Below are 18,026 nucleotides of genomic sequence, written 5' to 3'. Positions count from 1 at the left end.
TCCCGGGCCTGAAGATGGATGCGATGGATGCAACAGGAATGCCCAGAGCATCCCGAGCTGCCTTCTTGGGAACTCGAGAGATTTTTTGCCCAGCCCTGGACAGAAAATAACCCCGGACGATGACAAGTCCAAGTTCACTTGATTCAAGAATGGGGATTGGAATGTGAGGATTGGGGAAAAAAGAATTATTTGAAGTCTTATTCTTAGTGTCTGTCATACTCGTGACGTTGATTACATGTGTGCAACTCGGACACTGCGGTCATTCAAACGGAGTATTAATACCTACCTCTTAAAACTCAAAACCACTCCTTGAGTTGTAAGCTTTTGGGCAAGACATGCACAACAGACAAGTCGTACCTCGGCGTGCTGGTAAAATTTTGTTTAAACACGGAGTGACAATGGAGGAAGAATACAACTGGCCCTGAGGGCCGAGGACCCGGCTGGATCAGAAGAATCAAGGTAATTCACTCAATTCACTTACACCCAGAATATGTGAGAAGAAGGGAGAGGGCGAAGCCCTCTCGGGGAGCCAACTACCATATTATACCCACCAGGCTTGTCATTTGCTTGACCCTGCAGGTTGCCGTCCTGTGTCACGGAGGCACTTGATGGACAGTCGCCACGTCCTCGGATCACAAACTCTGGGGCCGAGTCATGTTCGTCCAGTGTCTCGTGAACTATTGAATTGGTAGTCTCCGACTTGTTAGCCGACAAGTCCCAACGTCAATCCATGTTGTGTCATGGACGGGCAATCCTTTATCATGGCTTATTGCCTGGAGTCTGGGACATCGTGCTGTCTTTGAGCCTGTGTAATAAAAACATCATGTTGTTCACCAGCTAACTATTCGTCGGCAAAGGATCTACCTGCATACACGGAATTCTGTCAGGGGGCAGGATGTACCTAATTATCGCCGAAGAAGCTGTAAAGTAAGCAACGCAAGACTGAAGTAGTCATTCAACCTAGTCAACCTGCCATCGAGAGATACCGTAGAAGCCCAGCACACTCCGTAGGGCCGATTAGAAACACACGCCATATATTTTCAGCTGAAACGACACAATTTTCATTCCGAGCGAAGTTCCCATACAGCCGTCCATCGAGGACTATGAGTGAAATGGTGAGGGCAGATTATGGTTATGGCGTGGCTGTGTTATCTTCCATGCCTCGTGTTCCAGAGAATTATCTTGCAGGAATCTCCACGTTTATTTGTTCACCGGTAGTCCTCCTCGAGGGAATATTTCTAGAGAATAAATCAACACTCTTTCTGGGTAGTAAGAAGCAATCTAGCCGGTACCTTGTCTCGCCGTTTCTGAGTTTGCTGACGACATGTGAGAAGCTGTATGCCTATCATCTCGATGGTCATGATGATGATGGAATGCAAAATTATCACCTCACCGCGTCAGCCTCTGACGCAGACAAGCAAAGTGGCAGATTATTGGGCGAAAGAAGTAATGGGCGTTAATAATATGGCACTGAATAATTATCAGTGGGTAACATGATTTCTGGTATTGCCGCATCGATGAAGGGCCGAATCAACGTCGCGGCCCAGGCAGGTTTCACAAAGAGAGACGTGGCAAATGGCACTTCCATAGAGTAATTTCTCCGTATTGTCAAGACTCGGGGTTTCTCAAGTATCCGGACACCGTGTTGAGCGAACTCCGCGACTTTATCAAAGAACCTCTCGGGAACCAATGCTTACCCTGGGACAACCACCACAAATCACACCGAGTTCAAGACACAAGCCGTGGTTACATGACTTGACGATTGCACAACAAATCTAGATCTCTGCGATGGCTGTGCCCCTCCTTGGTGCTACGTCGTTATCATGACTTCGAGTTTCAAAGGACTCAAGAACCAATTGTCTTTATTGGCTGAATCGGGTACCAGAGTCAAAGTTGCTTCCAGATTCTGCCTTGCCTACCGAGGAAGCATCGTGCCATTGAAGAGGATCGTGGGGCTTGAGTGATGTTTAACTCCGGTTGAACGCCCCATCCCGTCCTATCTTCCAATGGTAACTAGTCTCCAAATGAAGGTTACACACCATCACAAAGACTCAAATGCCGTAATACAACTCAATGCCCCTGGCTAAGTCGGAAATAATAAGAAAAAATCGCGTCATCTGGGACTAAAGTGAGTTGGCAAGGAAAATGTGACTCAAGTCAGTCGTTGGGTTATTACCTTGACTCTTTGTTGAGACTTTGGGAACGAGGGCTGACGACTTTGAAACCTCGCAAGGGGTAATACTGCAAGACTCAATTCAGTCATCCATTCTTTAATGCTACCTTCAACTGTGCGTCTTCAGTAGTAGCCATGGAAAGGCATATCCCAATGCATCTCAATGCTTACGTCGCCACACTCCACTCGAGATCTGGGATCCGTTTGGTCCCGTTGGCTGCCGTCTTCTGCTTTCACTTCCCTCAGGTACTATTATGCCGATTCATAAGGCTCTAGTCCATTGATCCCTAAGTGGAAACATGGCATGGCATACTGGTAATTGGATAGAGGTTCGAGGTACAGACTTACGGTATTAGCGCATCGACCAATGGATGTAAGTAAAGACGCTCTTTCAACCTATCGTCCATCCCAATCCTCAAAAGATAGCCTTGTCTCTCTCAACCTCTCGCACTACTATGATAAACAGCAATCCTCCCTCAATATTCAGGCCGCGTCATGTGCATCAACTCGCTCAGCCTCACCACTCCCACCGAACCGCATTCCGCGTGGGCCTCATTCCCAAAGCACCAACACGATTTAGTACTACTCCGTATGTGCTAATAACATTTATGAGCAAACCTCGGAGCATCTCGATCTGGAAGTTGGGGCCAAGCAACCCACCATCACCACCACCACCCATCTATTAACCTATTATACGATGCGGGCCAAGACGCCCATTCCCGCGCTGTGCAAGTGTGAGCGCGGAATCGTCCTGTGTATGGTATAGCATAGGTAGTATCAATAATCTTCGGGCAACATCCCGCCCCTTGCCCAAGTGAAGACAAGCCCGTTGGGTGTCATGAGGAGGCTCACGTGTTCTTCTAGAAGTGAGCTAGAAGGAAGCAACCTCTGAAACCCAAGACAACGAACGAGCGTTGCCGTGCGTGGCCCCATCGACCGGCTGCCTCTCGTTGCCTCCCCGAGCATAATTCGCACCAATCATGACAAGTATCTGTGTATGCGCGCGCGTGTGTGTGCCATAGTAGATATTGGACTCGTTTAATCTGTGTGTTCCGTGGTGCAACGTACCAACACCTTGTTGTGGGTACGTGATGGAGGGAGGGAAAGGAGGGCGGACGGACGGCCAGACAGACCAACCCAGTCGAGCTTGCAGACGCACGCCGAGGCGCACGGAATGGTGGTGTGACAATCCTCCTACTTACTAGTAGTACTCTCCATCTGCGTATGTGTGTGTGCCTGCTATCCACCTTATTGCTCTCCCTCCATTGGACGTGTGAGAACTACTGAGCTAAGAGATGTGGATGGATGCCGATTTGATCAGTGGAACAAAGCTCCGGTCGGCTCTCTCCGCACACCATCGTCAAGCGCAGATCACGATCCCGGCCCCAACAGGGTATCAAGACATCCCGTCTCCATATCTGTGCCGAAACCCACAGGCCACTTGCTACGCACGCCGTCATGTTTGTACAGCATCTGTCCACTCACATCATGTTCATACAGACCTACCTCCCCATAGCAGAAGGTGGGTATCTGCCCCCATAGTGTATGCCCCGCGTTCCGTTGGATTATGAAACCAAGCATTATCGTGCGATATCGGCACGGCTTTGGGGTTGCCTGATGGTATGGTGACGACGAAAGGCGGACGGGATCGATCCCGCACATACATATGGCCACCTACGTTTGGCGAAATAGATTGATCTCTGCTTTTCTCGCTCCGCCAAACCTGCTCACGGCAGCAAAGTGCGATGCAATGTCGGCATGTCGCTTCGGGTTTTGGAGGCAGCCATCAAGGTTCTTCTTTGCGAAATGTATGAATGTAGATCCTGCTGGCTCCCAGCCTTACGGAGTACAGGCCGGCGCGGGTGTTACCCGTTTTCTAGAAGTCAGTTTCACGTCTGAAGAGGAAAACGATCATACAGGGGGCTCGACGCCACACTTTCGCATCCAGACGGCCGGGAACAGGTCTGCCTTGACACGACAGCTGCTTGAATGATGTGTGGACGTAGTAGCAGAACTGTGTGTGACCATACTGGGGTTGTTAACAGCCGGCCAACTCATCTAATACAGCACCCCTCCATGCTTAGCTTTCCCAGACAGCAACCCAAGCATATGAGACGTGCCTGCTCGAAAGAAAGAAAAAGCAGTAATGTTGAATCAGAGTAGCAATGAGGTTTCACCTCTGATTCCGACGACATCATTGTTCGTCACCGTGACAGCAACGCTGATCGACGGTCGATCAGCAGATCACATCTCGCCGTTTATTTTTAGGAGACTGGGCTACTAGCTTTCTCTGTCATCCAGGAAACAATGGTTGACAGTGTCGCTTCGGGTGGCTGTTCAACGTACCAACCCGAGTCCGCAACTCGAGAGGCGAGACAGAGAGTTTACCATTGACGAACAAGCCTGCCATGTCCGGGCGTTGCGTCCTCATCAGGCGGCCGTCAGGTGCTCATGGATCAGCTCGGGATGCGGAGCTACCTGAGCTACCTCCGAAGCTACGGAGTCCACTGGCTGACCGGCCTCGGTGTCAGCCAGTCGGCCCAATCTTGGCCGAAGGAGAACAAGCAGACTTCCCCACAACGGAAGCGTGCCAGCCCAAGCGGGGCCACCTACTGCTGCACATCTGGAGGTGGCGCGCCGCTAGCTTCTGGGGGAAAACGCGGGCCGCCAAGCAACCGTTGAGATTCCGCAGGGCGGGCAGGCTAAATTAAACCGCCTCTCTGCGTTAACTTCCGCGTTTTTAGCCTGCGGACCAGCTGCCAATTTTGGCAGCAGCAAAGACGCGCAGAAGGCCAAACAGATAAGAGACGAACCAGCGCCCAGTTCTGTTTCCCTCGAGGATGAAGAGATGATGGCCCAGGGCACGGCTGTGTCGTTGCACGCTGTTGTTTCCCATGCTTCATCTCTGGGGTACATCGCAGAGTGCCGGCGAACCCCGCGCTAATCCTTCTGGGTTTCGTACTACACAGTAGATCCTTGGGTGGTGCAAGCCAGGAACCGTCAGCGTTCGGTGCTGGCCGATTGCTGACCCGGGTTACTGGCGCTCGATCGCGTGCTTGTGCCTGTTTCTGTGTGTGTTCGGTCGCTACGTATTACCGAATCGACTCAGGACAGTCCGGGGTTGAGGCTTGTCGCTGGCAGGGGGGTCAGCCTTAACCTCCGAGAGATTCCCCGGACAGACGCAAAAACATGGCTTTTCTCCCGGAAGCGATGCTGCGGGCTGTCTGAGAACCCTGATGGCCTGGGGTTGTCGATGGTTGGTGCGTGTCAATTGTACAAAGACTGGCCTTGCGTCCTCATAACAACTGTCAAGAAATGAATGCCGAGAAACTATAGGGCTTCAAAGTTATTATAGCTTCCTTCCAACGGACGGAACACAGCCGGGGTACTTAGTACGTACAAGGTCTCCAGTCTTTCATCAACGCAAAGTGCTCACCCGGGCAGGCCCGAGAGAAGAAGCCTGTAGTTACAGTACATGCTCCATACCCCGGCGCAGCACCCGCGGTAGGGCTTCCGGCTATTTCTCAAGTCTGGACGGCTGTCCCCTCTTGTATCATCCAGGCCGGCAGTCGAGTCCAGGCAATCACAGACGCAGGCGCTGTGATGGCAGGGTTTCGTTTCCGCGTCTTCTCTACGCACAGGGCTCCGGGGACACTGCGCGGCACTTGATTGACTTGAAATCGCAACCATGGATGTGATGTGGATGTTGGAACAGCATCATGTCTTAATCTGAGGCAGGGCGTCGGGCCAGTAGAGTGAGCGGGTTCCTGTCCGCAGAGTCCGGGCACCAATCGCTGGCAATGGATGCCAACTAATACCGATGGAAACGGAGAATGAGATGCACAATGCGTACAAGGAGAGAAGTAGAAGCGGGAAGAGAGCGGGAAGAACGCTCGAGTCTCGATGCCAAGTCAAGCAGGTGCCAGCGCCGGCCATCCCGTCCATCCTTTCCCCAAATGATGGAGATGGTGACACATGGTACCTAACTCGGACACTTGACTGGCTGGTGTGGTGGATGGTGGTCGGTGGTTTCCCATAATCTTCACTTATAGTCTTGATCGAGAAGAAGGAGGTTGGTCGGGCAGCCACACCCAAGCCCCAAGGTGCCTTTCCTCCCGTCACTCCACCACCAAGAAGTGTAGCAGTATCATCTGTCACCCACCTCTTTCTTTTACTCTCCGTACCTAGGTCTTTCCGTCTTCCTCTCCAAAATTCTTCTCCGTTTCTTTTTCCATCTCTTCTCCCTATTATTATTCTCTCTCCATCACATCCGTCCCCGGCAGCACACGGCCGTCCGTCAGCACCAAAACCCCGAGGCCGTCTCGCTTCGCGCGCCTCGCATGTCACCTTTCCCCGGCCACTACGTACCTCCCGGTTTCGACATGCCAAGGCCCGCCCAAGCCCAACGGATTGATTAGATGGCAATCTAACATGAATTGACGTCAATTCCGTGTCTCTCTGCCTCTGCCTCACCCTCGCAGTCCAGCCCCCCTCCGACGAACAAGGCCGAAACTGAGGGGACCAACCACGTCCGTCTCCGTCTCCCCACGTTGCTCACCTGGTTTTGGCCGCCGTCAAGAACGGCCGGGTGCAACACAACTGCCGCTCCTGTTCCCACTCTTCTTCTCAGACTCGCCATCGTACGTGCGCGTGCCGCGCTGGTGGGAGCCCGTGAGCCGTGAGCCGTGAGCCGTGAGCCGTTGGGCTGGCGGGCAGGCCGGCCGGCTAGATATGGTGGAGAAGTCTGCCGCTTTCTCCCACATCTACTACACACTACTTCTCTCCCCCTTTCCCCATCTCAAATAGATCGACGGGGTCACCCGCCTGACGCACTCCGGGGTTGTGCGGATGGTCTTTCTGTGCAACTTCTTGTACCTGTTCTTCTTTTCCGTCTGAACCTCTCCTTTCACCCTCTTTTAGTCTTCTTCCCCCTCCCCCACCTCCTCGAGACCTTGTGGTCTCTTGTCCGGCCATACCCCCTCCCCTCACACTCCCCTCCCTCTCCTCATTCTCGAGCAAACCCCTAAAAAGAGCTCGAGGCATCCTCTTTGCATTTCCTCTCTGGGCTTCCCCGCTAGCCTGGTCCGGTTCCATGATGCAGTGGATGTACCCTGCGAGCCACCCTGCTACGCTGCGCCAGTCCAGGTCTCCATGTCGACTCCTCTTCCTCAACACCCAGCGATGCACGATGCAGGGCCCTTCGCGGCGGTCGTCCACTCGGGACCCCACAGCCATGGCTCGCAGCAACATCACTCGGCCACCGTGACGAACCATCACCATCCTCATCAACACATACCTTGCCCGTGAGTCGACATGTTCTTGTTGTTAATTGGCAACATCCCCGGTCCGCCTATGAAGCCGACCGGGACTTGATATCGTGAACCGGTGGCTGATGTTTTATGCATTGGGGGCTCAGGTATGAGGACAAGGTGACCAAAGATGGCACTACTGCGCGTATGGTTCTCTTATTCCTCCGCGAACTCGTCGACCAGCTCTGTCTCGGCGAGCAGCAAGTTCAGCAAAGCTATGCCTGCCCGATAACTCGGTGCCGTCGCACCTTTTTAGCCCCTCTCCAGGTCATCCAGCACCTCCTGTCTTGTCCCGAGCTTTCCAGCGGCGAGTTTGACTGTGACAAGTGCTGTACCACCCACCGCTTCCCAACCAACGAGAAGGACTGGGCACAGTGGTCAGGATGGAAGTGTCCGCCCTCGGCCCACCCCAATCATGACATTCAAAGGAAACGCAGCTTGGGGTCGAAAATGAGGGATTTTGCCCTCCGCAAGAAGGATCCGTCTCGGAAGCAGGCATCGGTCGCCTCGGAATCTCTGTTCAAGAACACGACGGCCACCGACACACGACCGAGTACGGCAACGTCGGACGCTCCCGGCTCCATCTTCGCTGGCCGTACTCTCCAACATGCCCTCCATTTCCAACCGCAATCCAACCAACAAGGCCCCAGTCCGGGACTCTTAGACTTCCAAAAGCCCGTCCTCTCGCCAGGGCTTGCCGAAGTCGATGGGAGCATGCTCTGGCAGAACTATGATGGGACTGGTTCTGACCTACCCTCCACTGTATCGTCGATTGCGCATGCGTCCATCGACGACAGCCCGTCAGATCGCCTTTCGCAGAACACGTCGCAGACTACTCTGTTCGGAACGGGGATGGGCCCGTACCAGACGCCGACGACGACGACCGGTCCAAGCCATGGCAGCTTGCCTGCCTCGCAATACATGTATGGTTTGCAAGGACCTGTTACGGGAAGCATGGCGAACCTCTCCACCGGCACAGTCACGGGCTCAGCCATGTGTTTGGACGACACGGTGACCCTCAGGCAGAGTCCTGTTTCGCCGACCGACATCCGTTCCAGTACCAACGGTACGGCGTGGTGGGCTGGTAAGGTTGACGCCGAGACGCCTCGGCCAACTCCCCCTTCGACCGGCCCGGAAACCTGCTTCCCCGTCCAAGCAGGTATGATGAGCAACTTGGCGAATGTTGTTAGCAATGGCATCCCAAGCCCGACAACCCCAACCGCAGCAGCATCGCCATTCTATCCTGTCCAACAAACGCCGACGCAGGCCATGACTCGCGCGCTGAGTCAGGAGTCCATGCAAAGCAGCATGACGACGGTATTTGGGACACCTGCCACCGAGGTGCCTCCAACGAGCGGGCTTGGGGCCCTCTCGCCGCCATCCGGCAGCAACAACCCGAGCAATACGACGTCAGCGTCAACGAAGCAAGCGACAGATCCAGTAGAAGAGCTCGTCTGTGACGAGTGTCAGTGGAAACCGAGGGGTGTAAGGGAGAACCTTAAAGGGTACTTGCGCAAGCATAAAAACACACACAAGGGAGTCCGCCTGGCGTGCGATGTTCCCAACTGCGTCAAGACGTTCAGCCGGCTCGATAATCTCAAAAAGCACAAGAAAGACAAGCACGGTATCGACGAGTCGGGCAACGCGAAGAGGGCGGCGAGCGAATACGCCGACAAGGCCCACGATGGGTCCGGAGCAGCGAAACGGCCGACGCCGCTTGTGATGACCGAGGCAGATCTTCGAGGCACGGAGGAGTACTCGATGCTGTGGCCAGCGTTGCATTTCTGATGAGGTGTTGTTGGGCCCGTTCAGGCATGATGAGCCGCAACACACACGTTCGTTTCGTCGTCGGCAACAAGTTGTCCTGCTTCCATGCTTATTATCAGCCAGGATTTTTCTTGTTATATCTACTCCATCCCACGGTGCCATTTGGCCCAAAGTCGGAGTATCAGTCAACTCAAATCAGTTTTTCTTTGTCTTGCTTGTTTCTTTTTGTTTTTTCACGCATCTACATCAGATACCCACGAGCAGGGTCGGGTCAAAACCCTCGCCAGATGTCTCATATGTAGCATTGGTTTTGTTTTAGCATTGGGAAGGGGAGCAAAATAGGGGAATCGATGAATTCATGTCAATGAAAGATTATCTCAAACGAAGAGGCAGCTTCATGTCGAGTGATCATTGTTGTTGAAGTCGGCCAACGTCTTGGGCCCGCTTACCAAAGCCCAGACAGAAAGTTGGAGCTGACAGAGCTCGGGATTCTGAAAGAGTATTATCCCGTGGATCGTGATTGATATTGATCCACGTTACCTAATGGCCAGACCCTGGCCTCGGGGGTTAATGACTCGTATGCAAATCATGGCAATGGGCGAACTTTCCCGAGGGCGAAACAAGACACGAACCGGAGATTCCATGACTGTCACCTGAGCTCCCGGGAAGCGGGGATGAAGGCCAACCAAGAACCTCTATTAAAAAGCTTATTTGGAGTTTGGTGCAGTTTCATGTCACGCAACTACGTCATCTCACTGTCGTCGCTTTTGATTACTCGTAGAGGTACGCAGCTGGTGATTGAAACGCCGATGGTACAGTTGGTGGTGATACCATCAGCTGCCGTGCTAACTTGGCTTCTTTGTTCGACGAGTACCGAGAAATATGGACTGGTAATAAAGGTAGGTGTCTGGTGCGGGGTTCGGATCCAGGTCCAGGTCCAGGTCCATGTCCATGTCCATGTCAGTCGAACTTCGTCCTACCTTACCTAGATATTCATTCGCGCCCCCCCCCCCGGAGCTCACTTTGCTCTTCCATGGTATGGAAGGACAAAAGCTGGAAGCTACGTTCTGGTTGGAGCAGCAAGAGTACGAGAGTACGAGGTACTATGATCGATCCCTGGAGTGAGTGAGGGGGAAGAGTGGCGTGGAGAGTATTACCACTGTAAGGAGCTTCGGGCCTCCTGACACAACAACGTGTGTCACACACACAGAATTACCTATGTTTTGTGCGTGTGTAAGTCGAGTTTAGATGTATGTACACAGTATTAGACTAGGCAGGCACCTACGGAGTAACACCTAGATACTATGTAGGTGTGGTGAGATCTGAACTGCTCCTCTTCTCTCTCGACCACTCACCGACCGCGATCGAGAGGTTATGACGACATTGACATGGAACTTGTCTCGAGCCCATTTTTCCAAGTTGTCACACAACAAGGATGGGAGTTCGAGGGAGAAGTGAGGAGAGATCGAGCATTTAAAACACGAGGGGTTTCTTGCTCTCCCTCCTCTTGCTCCTTATTCTCCTTCCCTCCTACTCAACTGTGTATCTTGACTTGCCTGAATAGTATTTTTATCTCGACGATACCAACGACTTCATTAGTACTATATCAACATCCAAGTAACAATGGAAGGACAGCCCAAACAACAGCAGCACAAGGCCCGCCAGCCCAAGGCTCATCACCCGCACCATGCCGTGCCCAAGCATGAATCGGGGTACACCGATGAGGCGCTCGAGGAGGTCCATGATTTGATTGACAATGCCGAGGAGCAAGCTCATGTATGTCGACCGACGCTGAGGCTATTCTGATGTCGTTGCTGATTTGTTTTCTTTTTTTTTCTTTGATTTGATGATATCCCCCTTCTTACTGTCAACCCCCAGTTTTGCTTTCTTCTCCTTCTTCTTATTACCAACAAACAAAAAAAAACAAGGACAAGACGAATACTAACGACAACACAGCTCCACGACCCGGACTCAATGTACTCAACCACGGATCACCCGGAGCCGGTGCACCGGGCCAAGCCGGGTGGCCTGGAAAAGGCGGCGGGAGAGGCCAAAACGCAGATGGGAAAGGTGGGAGAGAAGATGGGACAGGCCAAGGAGAAGATGATGGGAGGGATGGGGAAAAAGGAGTGAATGTGAAGAAGGCGAAAATTTCGGAGGAGGGGAATGGGAATGAGGCGGAGAAAGAGGAGGAAGAATTGAAGGAGGTCAAGAAGTTGGGGTGGATGCAGGTTTGTTGGATGATGTGAGGGGGAGTAAGTGATGATGGGGGTATGGAGGATTCCTGTGAATGGTGACGATGGAAGTTGAGAGGCGGGTATAAGCCAGGCAGGGTGCTGGTGAGCCTTGACCTTTGTATCATGAAGAGATATTCAGTAACCATCGGACACGACGATGTAGGACAGAACAAGGAAACTCGAAAATTTACTTATCTGTGTGTTTAAAACCTCACTTCAAACACGGACGAGTTCACAAACCATTTTTGGATGCGGCTGAAAGATAACAACCATCCTTAACTCAGGTATCATGGCTGTGCTTGGACTGCTTGAACTGCAATTAAAAGACTTGGTGGCACACTGGACATTGCGACAAACTCCGCAGGTTACTAGGCTGGGCCTGTGGGAGTTGTGTTAATAGAGCGCAAGAGACACGTGAAAATCACATGGAACCTGATCAATATTGCGGGCTGCTTGCCCAAAGTCGGTAGGCATTCTGATATATTTGCCCAGACCTGCAGGAAACAAAGGCATTCTGGAAGCCACGGAGAGAGCATCTCCGGGGAAAATGGTGGGTGGTTGTGGCACAGCCGAAGCCATTTTGCGGGATTTGCTGAGGGTTGACTGAGGCTGAGCTGAGGTTGACAAGGGGGATGAAAGAGAACAATGCCAAGTCATGGCCCAAACCGTGGTTGACGCGGCGGCCTCTCCGTCGTTAGCGCACCGCTCATGCTGCTTTGGGCAAGGCAACCAAGTTGATGAGTGAGAGACATCAGCCCAACTGCAATATCGAGGGGTTGTTTATAAGAAGGACATGTCGTCGAGGTTGTGTTTGATGATGCAACCCCAACACCCCAACACCTCAAGCATCATATACAAGCAGAACTAATAACTAAAAGTTTACTAGAGAGCACTCTGAACTCAGCATCAATTGTTCACAGCATCCTCACTCACAACTTCTCTCCACACTTGACCTCCCATCATGGACGCTCAAACAACAACTACTACTACAACAACCCCGCCCCAGCCGGATGTTGAGACATCAGCGACGTCGAACAGTGAAGTTGCTGGCGATAAGACCCCGACTCCTGCATCTGACAGCAACGGGACCTCTTCAACAGACTCAACTCCTTCCAACCCTCCAGCCCCTGCTGACAATACTTCCCCCTCTGATGCTCCGGTAGCTGCGTCATCAAGCCCCTCTTCCGACCTCCCAACCCACCAAGACATCGTCCTCCTCGAAGCCCTGACCGCCGCCCTGGTCGGCACCGCCCCGCAATCCCTCGACCCCCCTTCCTCCTCCACCCATCATGACGACGACGACTCATCGGTGCCCGTCTATTCCGAAGTCGACCCCAACACTTCGGCCCTCTCAGCCGCCCTCTCCGGCCATGCCTCCCCCTACGACGCTCTGCTCGCATTCATCCACTCCAACCCCGCCATCTCCTCCATCCTCGCCCTGCCGCTAACCAAATACCCGGCCCCGCTGGACGCCTTCTGGTGCGAGCTCCTCCGCCGCTCCATCCCCGGCCAGCACCCGCTCAGCTCCCGCGAGGATATTCCCTACAACGACCGGCGCGCGTTGCACCGCGCGCAGAGCCGCATCATCGACGCCTTCTTCGCGGCCATCGATAACGCCGACAACGAAGCCGTCAAGCGCTTCGTACGCGACGGCCTCGTCTCGCCCGACGTCCCGGACGCGTCCGAGTGGGAGGTCAGGCGGTACCCGCACTCCGCGCACAAGGGCGGGCGCACGCCGCTGATCGCCGCCGTGCAGGCCTGCCGGGGGGATATTGTCTGCACGCTGGTCGGCCTCGGCGCGGGCGTCGATGTCTTCGGCATCGCGCGCATCCCGCCCGTGAGCAGGCTGCACCCAGGCAAGTCGCGGACGCGGCACCACATGGTCTGGGCGCCGCGCACGCCGCTGATGGTGGCGGCGACGGAGGGGAAGCTGGCGCTGGTGAAGTTGTTGATGGAGGATTTTGGTGCGGATGACTCGCTGATCGCGCCTGACGGGCAGCTGGCGTTGAGGCTGGCGGCCGAGTACGGCCGGACGGAGGTCGTGGAATACCTCCCCGTGCGCCGGGGCGGGGCGTTCCAGCGGTGGCGGACGGAGCACGCCGTGGCGGTGCGCCGGATCGTGTACGCCGGGCAGAAGATCCTGTGGTTTTTGCAGATCTTGCTCTTTGAAATCCCCAAGTTCTTCGTCTGGACCGTGCCCAAGGTGGTGGTGGTCAAGCCGCTGTGCAAGTCGGTCAAGTGGGCGTGGCAGAACAAGCACAAGTTCGGCGGGTGGGTCAAGAAGCAGGTCAAGGAGATTCCGAAAAAGGTGGCGCGCGGCGCGAGGCACGTCTGGCACGGCTTGTGCCTGGTGCCCAAGATCCTCAAGGCCATCGCCAAGTGGGCCTGGGGCTGCGTCAAGCGGATTCCCAAGGCCGTCGAGAAGATGGCCAAGTGGTTCTGGGAGTCGACCAAGCACGTCGGCGGCGCCATCTGGCATGCCGTCATGCGCGTCGTGTCGGCGATCCACACGGCCTTCTCGGCCGTGGTGGATTACTTCCGCAACATCACGCTCAAGGATGTGTGGAGGGGCATCCAGGACGCCGCCAGGGCCGTCGTGGTCGGCTTGCCCAAGGCGCTCTGGACTGTTTTCACGGGCTTCTTCATCGCCGTGGCCGCCACCATCGTCACGCTCTTCGGCCTTGCCGGTGAGCTGTTCTTGTTCTTCCTCAAGATTATCCTGTACATTGTGCAGTATGTGCCCAAGCAGTTGTGGCACATGCTCGAGGCTCTCGGGTCGTCGTTTTCCAGGGGGTGGCAGGAGATTATGGTCTTCTTCAACCCCAAGCGCATCTAGGTAATCGTTGGTTGGATATGAGAGGGTTTCTTTGTGTGAGAAGAGTGTTTGGTTTTGAGAGATACCCCTGAAGGAAAGGCGTTCCGGTAATCTGGGCGGACGGATGGATGGATAAACCGGGAATGTGGGAATTATACTACCATCGATCTGCATCATTTCTTTGTAATTGAACGGCCTTATCTGCTTTCCTCAATAGATATAACCTTTTTCAATCCCCAGCTGCCAAATACCTACCATTCCAAACTCATCGCCCCCTTTCCCCCTGTTTATATCAACATCAACCTCAAATCCAATCCCCTGATCTAATCCCTCAATCCACCTCCTCCATCTCCCTCTTCCCCCTCTCCACCCTCCACCCCCTCTCAAACTTCCTCAACATAGTGTACACCACCCTCCCCTTCATCCCATACCCGAACCAATTCTCCCTGACCGCGGCCTCCCCTCGCTCCCTCGCCAGCGTCCACATCTCGGCCGCCTCATCCTCAAAACTTTTCTGCTCGACAGGGTCCGTCAGGTCCCACTCCCGCTCGTCCGGGTCCGGGTCTAGGCCCAGGTCCCGGATCGGTGGCGGGAAGCTGACGAGACTGTTGTTCGTGTTCACGGTACCGACACCAGGCTTATGCTTCTCAGGATTGGACTTTTGGTCTTTGGCTTGAGCGAGTTGTTTGTTGAGCCACTCGCGCTCGGGCGTCGATTGAGCAAGGTCGGCGGTAACGGCGGCGGCGGAGGAGGAGAAAGAGGAGGTAGTGGTCATCGTCGTGGTGGTGGTGGTGGTGGTGGTGATGGTGATGGTGGCGTCCACTCGACAAAATAGGGAGACATATTCGGCGTGGCGCTGGAGGAAATCGGCGAATGCTTCGAACGGGGGGAGGCCTTGCTCTTCTTGACAAGAGGAGGAGGCAGAGAAAGAAGAGACTGCTGGGTCTTGAACGCCTGGGGAAGCATCGACATCTCTGTCCCCACTGGTTCTGCCACTGCTGCTCTTATCGCTGCTCCTGTTGTTGTCGGTATCACCAACTTTACCCTTATCCTGCTGCTCCAACCCGTCCTTGACATACCCGTGAGCTTGGGCATCATCATTCTCCTCATCCTCCACACAGTTCTTAGCATTCAACAACCCAGCCAACGGCCGCAACCAATCCGACCATGGCGAAGACGATGCCCCCTTCGTCCCCGTCTCCGCTGTGATTGTGTCCAGCATCTGCTGTGCTCCTACCCTTGCGGTGGCGGCGGCGGCGGCGACGGCAGCTCTCTCGGTCTCGATCTCTGTCTCAGTCTCGGGCAACGACAACGACGACGACAGCGGCGGGGCAGGACGCAAAACAACCCTCGCATACAGCCGCCTAACACGCGCAGCAGCGATGGCGACCGCGTACGGTTCGAGTTGTTGCTGGATGGAGTTTCCCGGCTCCGTCTCGGTCTCCTCATCAACATCCTTCTTCGCCCCTGGATCATCATCCCGGTCCTGGTCCTGGTCCTGGTCCTGGTTGTTCCCCTTAGATGGCGTTCCCCTCTGCGCCGCCGCCGCTGATGCTGTTGTTGCAGCTGCTGCGGCTGCTGGGTGCATATCCCCCTCCCTATCATCGTCCCGGTCGCCGAGGAGCCAGGACCGGCCTCTTCTTCCTGGATACCGGTCGAGGTATATGCTGGGTAATCCGGCGTACATGGTATGGTCCTGGATAATACCACCCTTAGAAGCAACACGAAAAAAACGATCTTGGAACTGAAGACAGCAATGAGTCACTCCGTGCAGAAATAGGCGGAGATTCAGCGACGCTCAGACATTCGGGGCATATATGTAAGTCATAGTTTCATGGTGAGCACCCGACCTCACATCCTGCTGGCAAGGGGAGAGAGCCACATCACAAAGGGTGATCTCGTTCCACCACGGCGATGCTCACGATGGACAAGGGAAACGGAGTCATACGCAGGCGGCATTGTGACGTGGATGGGTGTACGCTTGGTCAGGGGATAGCTAGGAAGTTGATCTGGCTGGCAGTTTCTGTGATGGGATGAGGGCATGTCAAAAATCCCACGAGGACTTAAACGTCTCAAATCCGGGGCTTTTTGAGTTTGGGTAAGTACCTAGGTAGACAAGACCGATGAGGAGCAACCAGACGTCTTGTGATGACTTACTGCGACATTGCTTCAGCCCGACGTGATATATGTCCCATTCCTGTTATTCAGGGTAGCTGAAGCATAGGTCAGGTACTCTCAGACACATGTCAACAATGACAACAAACCCAGCTCCACAACCAGCTGACTTGAACGTGTCATAGCGCACTCGAGCAGAGTCCCCTTGACAACATCCCGTCAAGAAACCTTAGTCACGAGAGATATAAGAGTAAATGTTTCCTAACCATGACTCGAGAGGCTCAGGTAGGCAAGATATCCCAATCGTACATACACACCTGAAGCCCTGAGGTCAGGCACCCTCAGACCTCCTCCTCCTTCATAGCCAGGATGAATATGTATCACAGTATACATTGCACACTACAACTCACACGCACATCTCAGCCTAACGTACAACAAATCGCCATCCTTCCCCTCTCCGAAGACAACAACAACAACAAAAAAAAAAAAAAAAAATACCGGACAGCCAGTCCAGACATCTCCGGGCGGGGCATTCAGCCAGCCAACACAGCCCAAGAACGAACAACACCTTAAAATGCAAACACTTTGACTGACAGCCTTCCCAAACCCAAACCCTCCAAACCCTCCAAAGTTCCACATCCTTCTCTTAATTGTTATAGCCACCTTGGTTACCTGAATCAGCCATCTCACACCTTAGACCAAACCCAATCCAATACAACCAAACCCAGGAAACAAATCTTCCTCCCGTTCTTTCAACCTTTTGCAAACACGAATACCGTTCTTCAGAAGTAAACAGACCAGAAAACAAGAAATACGCCACCCAAATGCCAACCAGATCAGAAAAAAAACCAACAACCTTGCGGTAAAACCAGGGACCACAGACCCTGGCGAGTTTTCAACCGCTCTGCTTGGAGCTCCCGCCAAGACAGAAGAAAAGAGATAGAAAAGAGTTCGTCCGAGCGGTGAGAAAGAAGAGGAATAGGTATAAAGGACATGGAAAAAAAAGAAAGGGCAAAAAGTGTAAAAATGTAAGTAGACGAAGAGATGGCCGACAGATGTTGAACGTGGCGAAGCCCACGGATGCAAACGAACAACGCAGATGAACGAGTCTAAGAGAATAGAAAGTCGACAATCCGCAAAACCGAACCAAAGGGTAAGGTATAAATCAGCAAGACGGTGAGAACAAGAGCAACAGCAACAGTCGGGGAAAAGGGAGCATAGCGATATAAAACGGTAGGTATGAACGAGGTATAATACCAGCAGAGCAACGCGTAAGCGGTAATGAAAGCGACGGGAAGGGCCGGGGGTTTGCAAAGTGTAAAAAGATGCAAAAGGGTCAACGCAAACATCTTGTTGCTCTTCCCCAGCCACTTCACCTGTCCCAGTCGTTCCTGTCCCCTCGTTCCATCCACTTCCTGTTCCTGATGTTTCCGTATCCCACTGTCCTGTTCCTGTGTTCTTGTTTCCATCCGTCCGTCTGCTTCCTGGTGACCGATCCATACCATCATCCTCAAAAACGTCGCAACGGGACTTTCCATGCACGGCTGTGACTAGTGTGTTGTAATGCTGGTATATCACCCCGTACGCTAGGTCACAGGTCGTGCAACGAT

General features: G+C 53.7%; 5 protein-coding genes across 5 annotated transcripts; 3 read left to right on the top strand and 2 right to left on the bottom strand.

The window, feature by feature from the left end:
• Positions 1 to 7,324: 7,324 nt before the first annotated feature.
• Positions 7,325 to 9,270, top strand: VTJ04DRAFT_2847 (uncharacterized protein; the record flags this gene model as incomplete). Its single annotated transcript, XM_069360681.1, has 2 exons — positions 7,325 to 7,476; positions 7,590 to 9,270. The coding sequence occupies 2 exons, from the start codon at positions 7,325 to 7,327 to the stop codon at positions 9,268 to 9,270; spliced, it is 1,833 nt and encodes a 610-aa protein (XP_069221368.1).
• Positions 9,271 to 10,872: 1,602 nt separating this feature from the next.
• On the top strand, positions 10,873 to 11,382 carry VTJ04DRAFT_2846 (uncharacterized protein; the record flags this gene model as incomplete). The annotated part of the gene is made up of 2 exons (XM_069360680.1): positions 10,873 to 11,025; positions 11,206 to 11,382. 2 exons carry the CDS (start codon positions 10,873 to 10,875, stop codon positions 11,380 to 11,382), a joined length of 330 nt encoding a protein of 109 aa, XP_069221367.1.
• A 1,065-nt stretch (positions 11,383 to 12,447) lies between these two features.
• Positions 12,448 to 14,322, top strand: VTJ04DRAFT_2845 (uncharacterized protein; the record flags this gene model as incomplete). The annotated part of the gene is made up of 1 exon (XM_069360679.1): positions 12,448 to 14,322. The coding sequence occupies one exon, from the start codon at positions 12,448 to 12,450 to the stop codon at positions 14,320 to 14,322; it is 1,875 nt and encodes a 624-aa protein (XP_069221366.1).
• Positions 14,323 to 14,632: 310 nt separating this feature from the next.
• VTJ04DRAFT_2844 (uncharacterized protein) lies at positions 14,633 to 15,988 on the bottom strand (the record flags this gene model as incomplete). The annotated part of the gene is made up of 1 exon (XM_069360678.1): positions 14,633 to 15,988. The coding sequence occupies one exon, from the start codon at positions 15,986 to 15,988 to the stop codon at positions 14,633 to 14,635; it is 1,356 nt and encodes a 451-aa protein (XP_069221365.1).
• A 1,537-nt stretch (positions 15,989 to 17,525) lies between these two features.
• On the bottom strand, positions 17,526 to 17,954 carry VTJ04DRAFT_2843 (uncharacterized protein; the record flags this gene model as incomplete). The annotated part of the gene is made up of 1 exon (XM_069360677.1): positions 17,526 to 17,954. One exon carries the CDS (start codon positions 17,952 to 17,954, stop codon positions 17,526 to 17,528), a length of 429 nt encoding a protein of 142 aa, XP_069221364.1.
• Between the last annotated feature and the right edge of the window lie 72 nt (positions 17,955 to 18,026).

Source organism: Mycothermus thermophilus, assembly GCF_041956435.1.
Source record: "Mycothermus thermophilus strain CBS 625.91 unplaced genomic scaffold VTJ04scaffold_2, whole genome shotgun sequence".
NCBI classification, from domain to species: Eukaryota; Fungi; Ascomycota; class Sordariomycetes; order Sordariales; family Chaetomiaceae; genus Mycothermus; species Mycothermus thermophilus.
The sequence above is the reverse complement of the archived record's forward strand: the minus strand, read 5'-3'. Positions and strand labels throughout refer to the sequence as shown.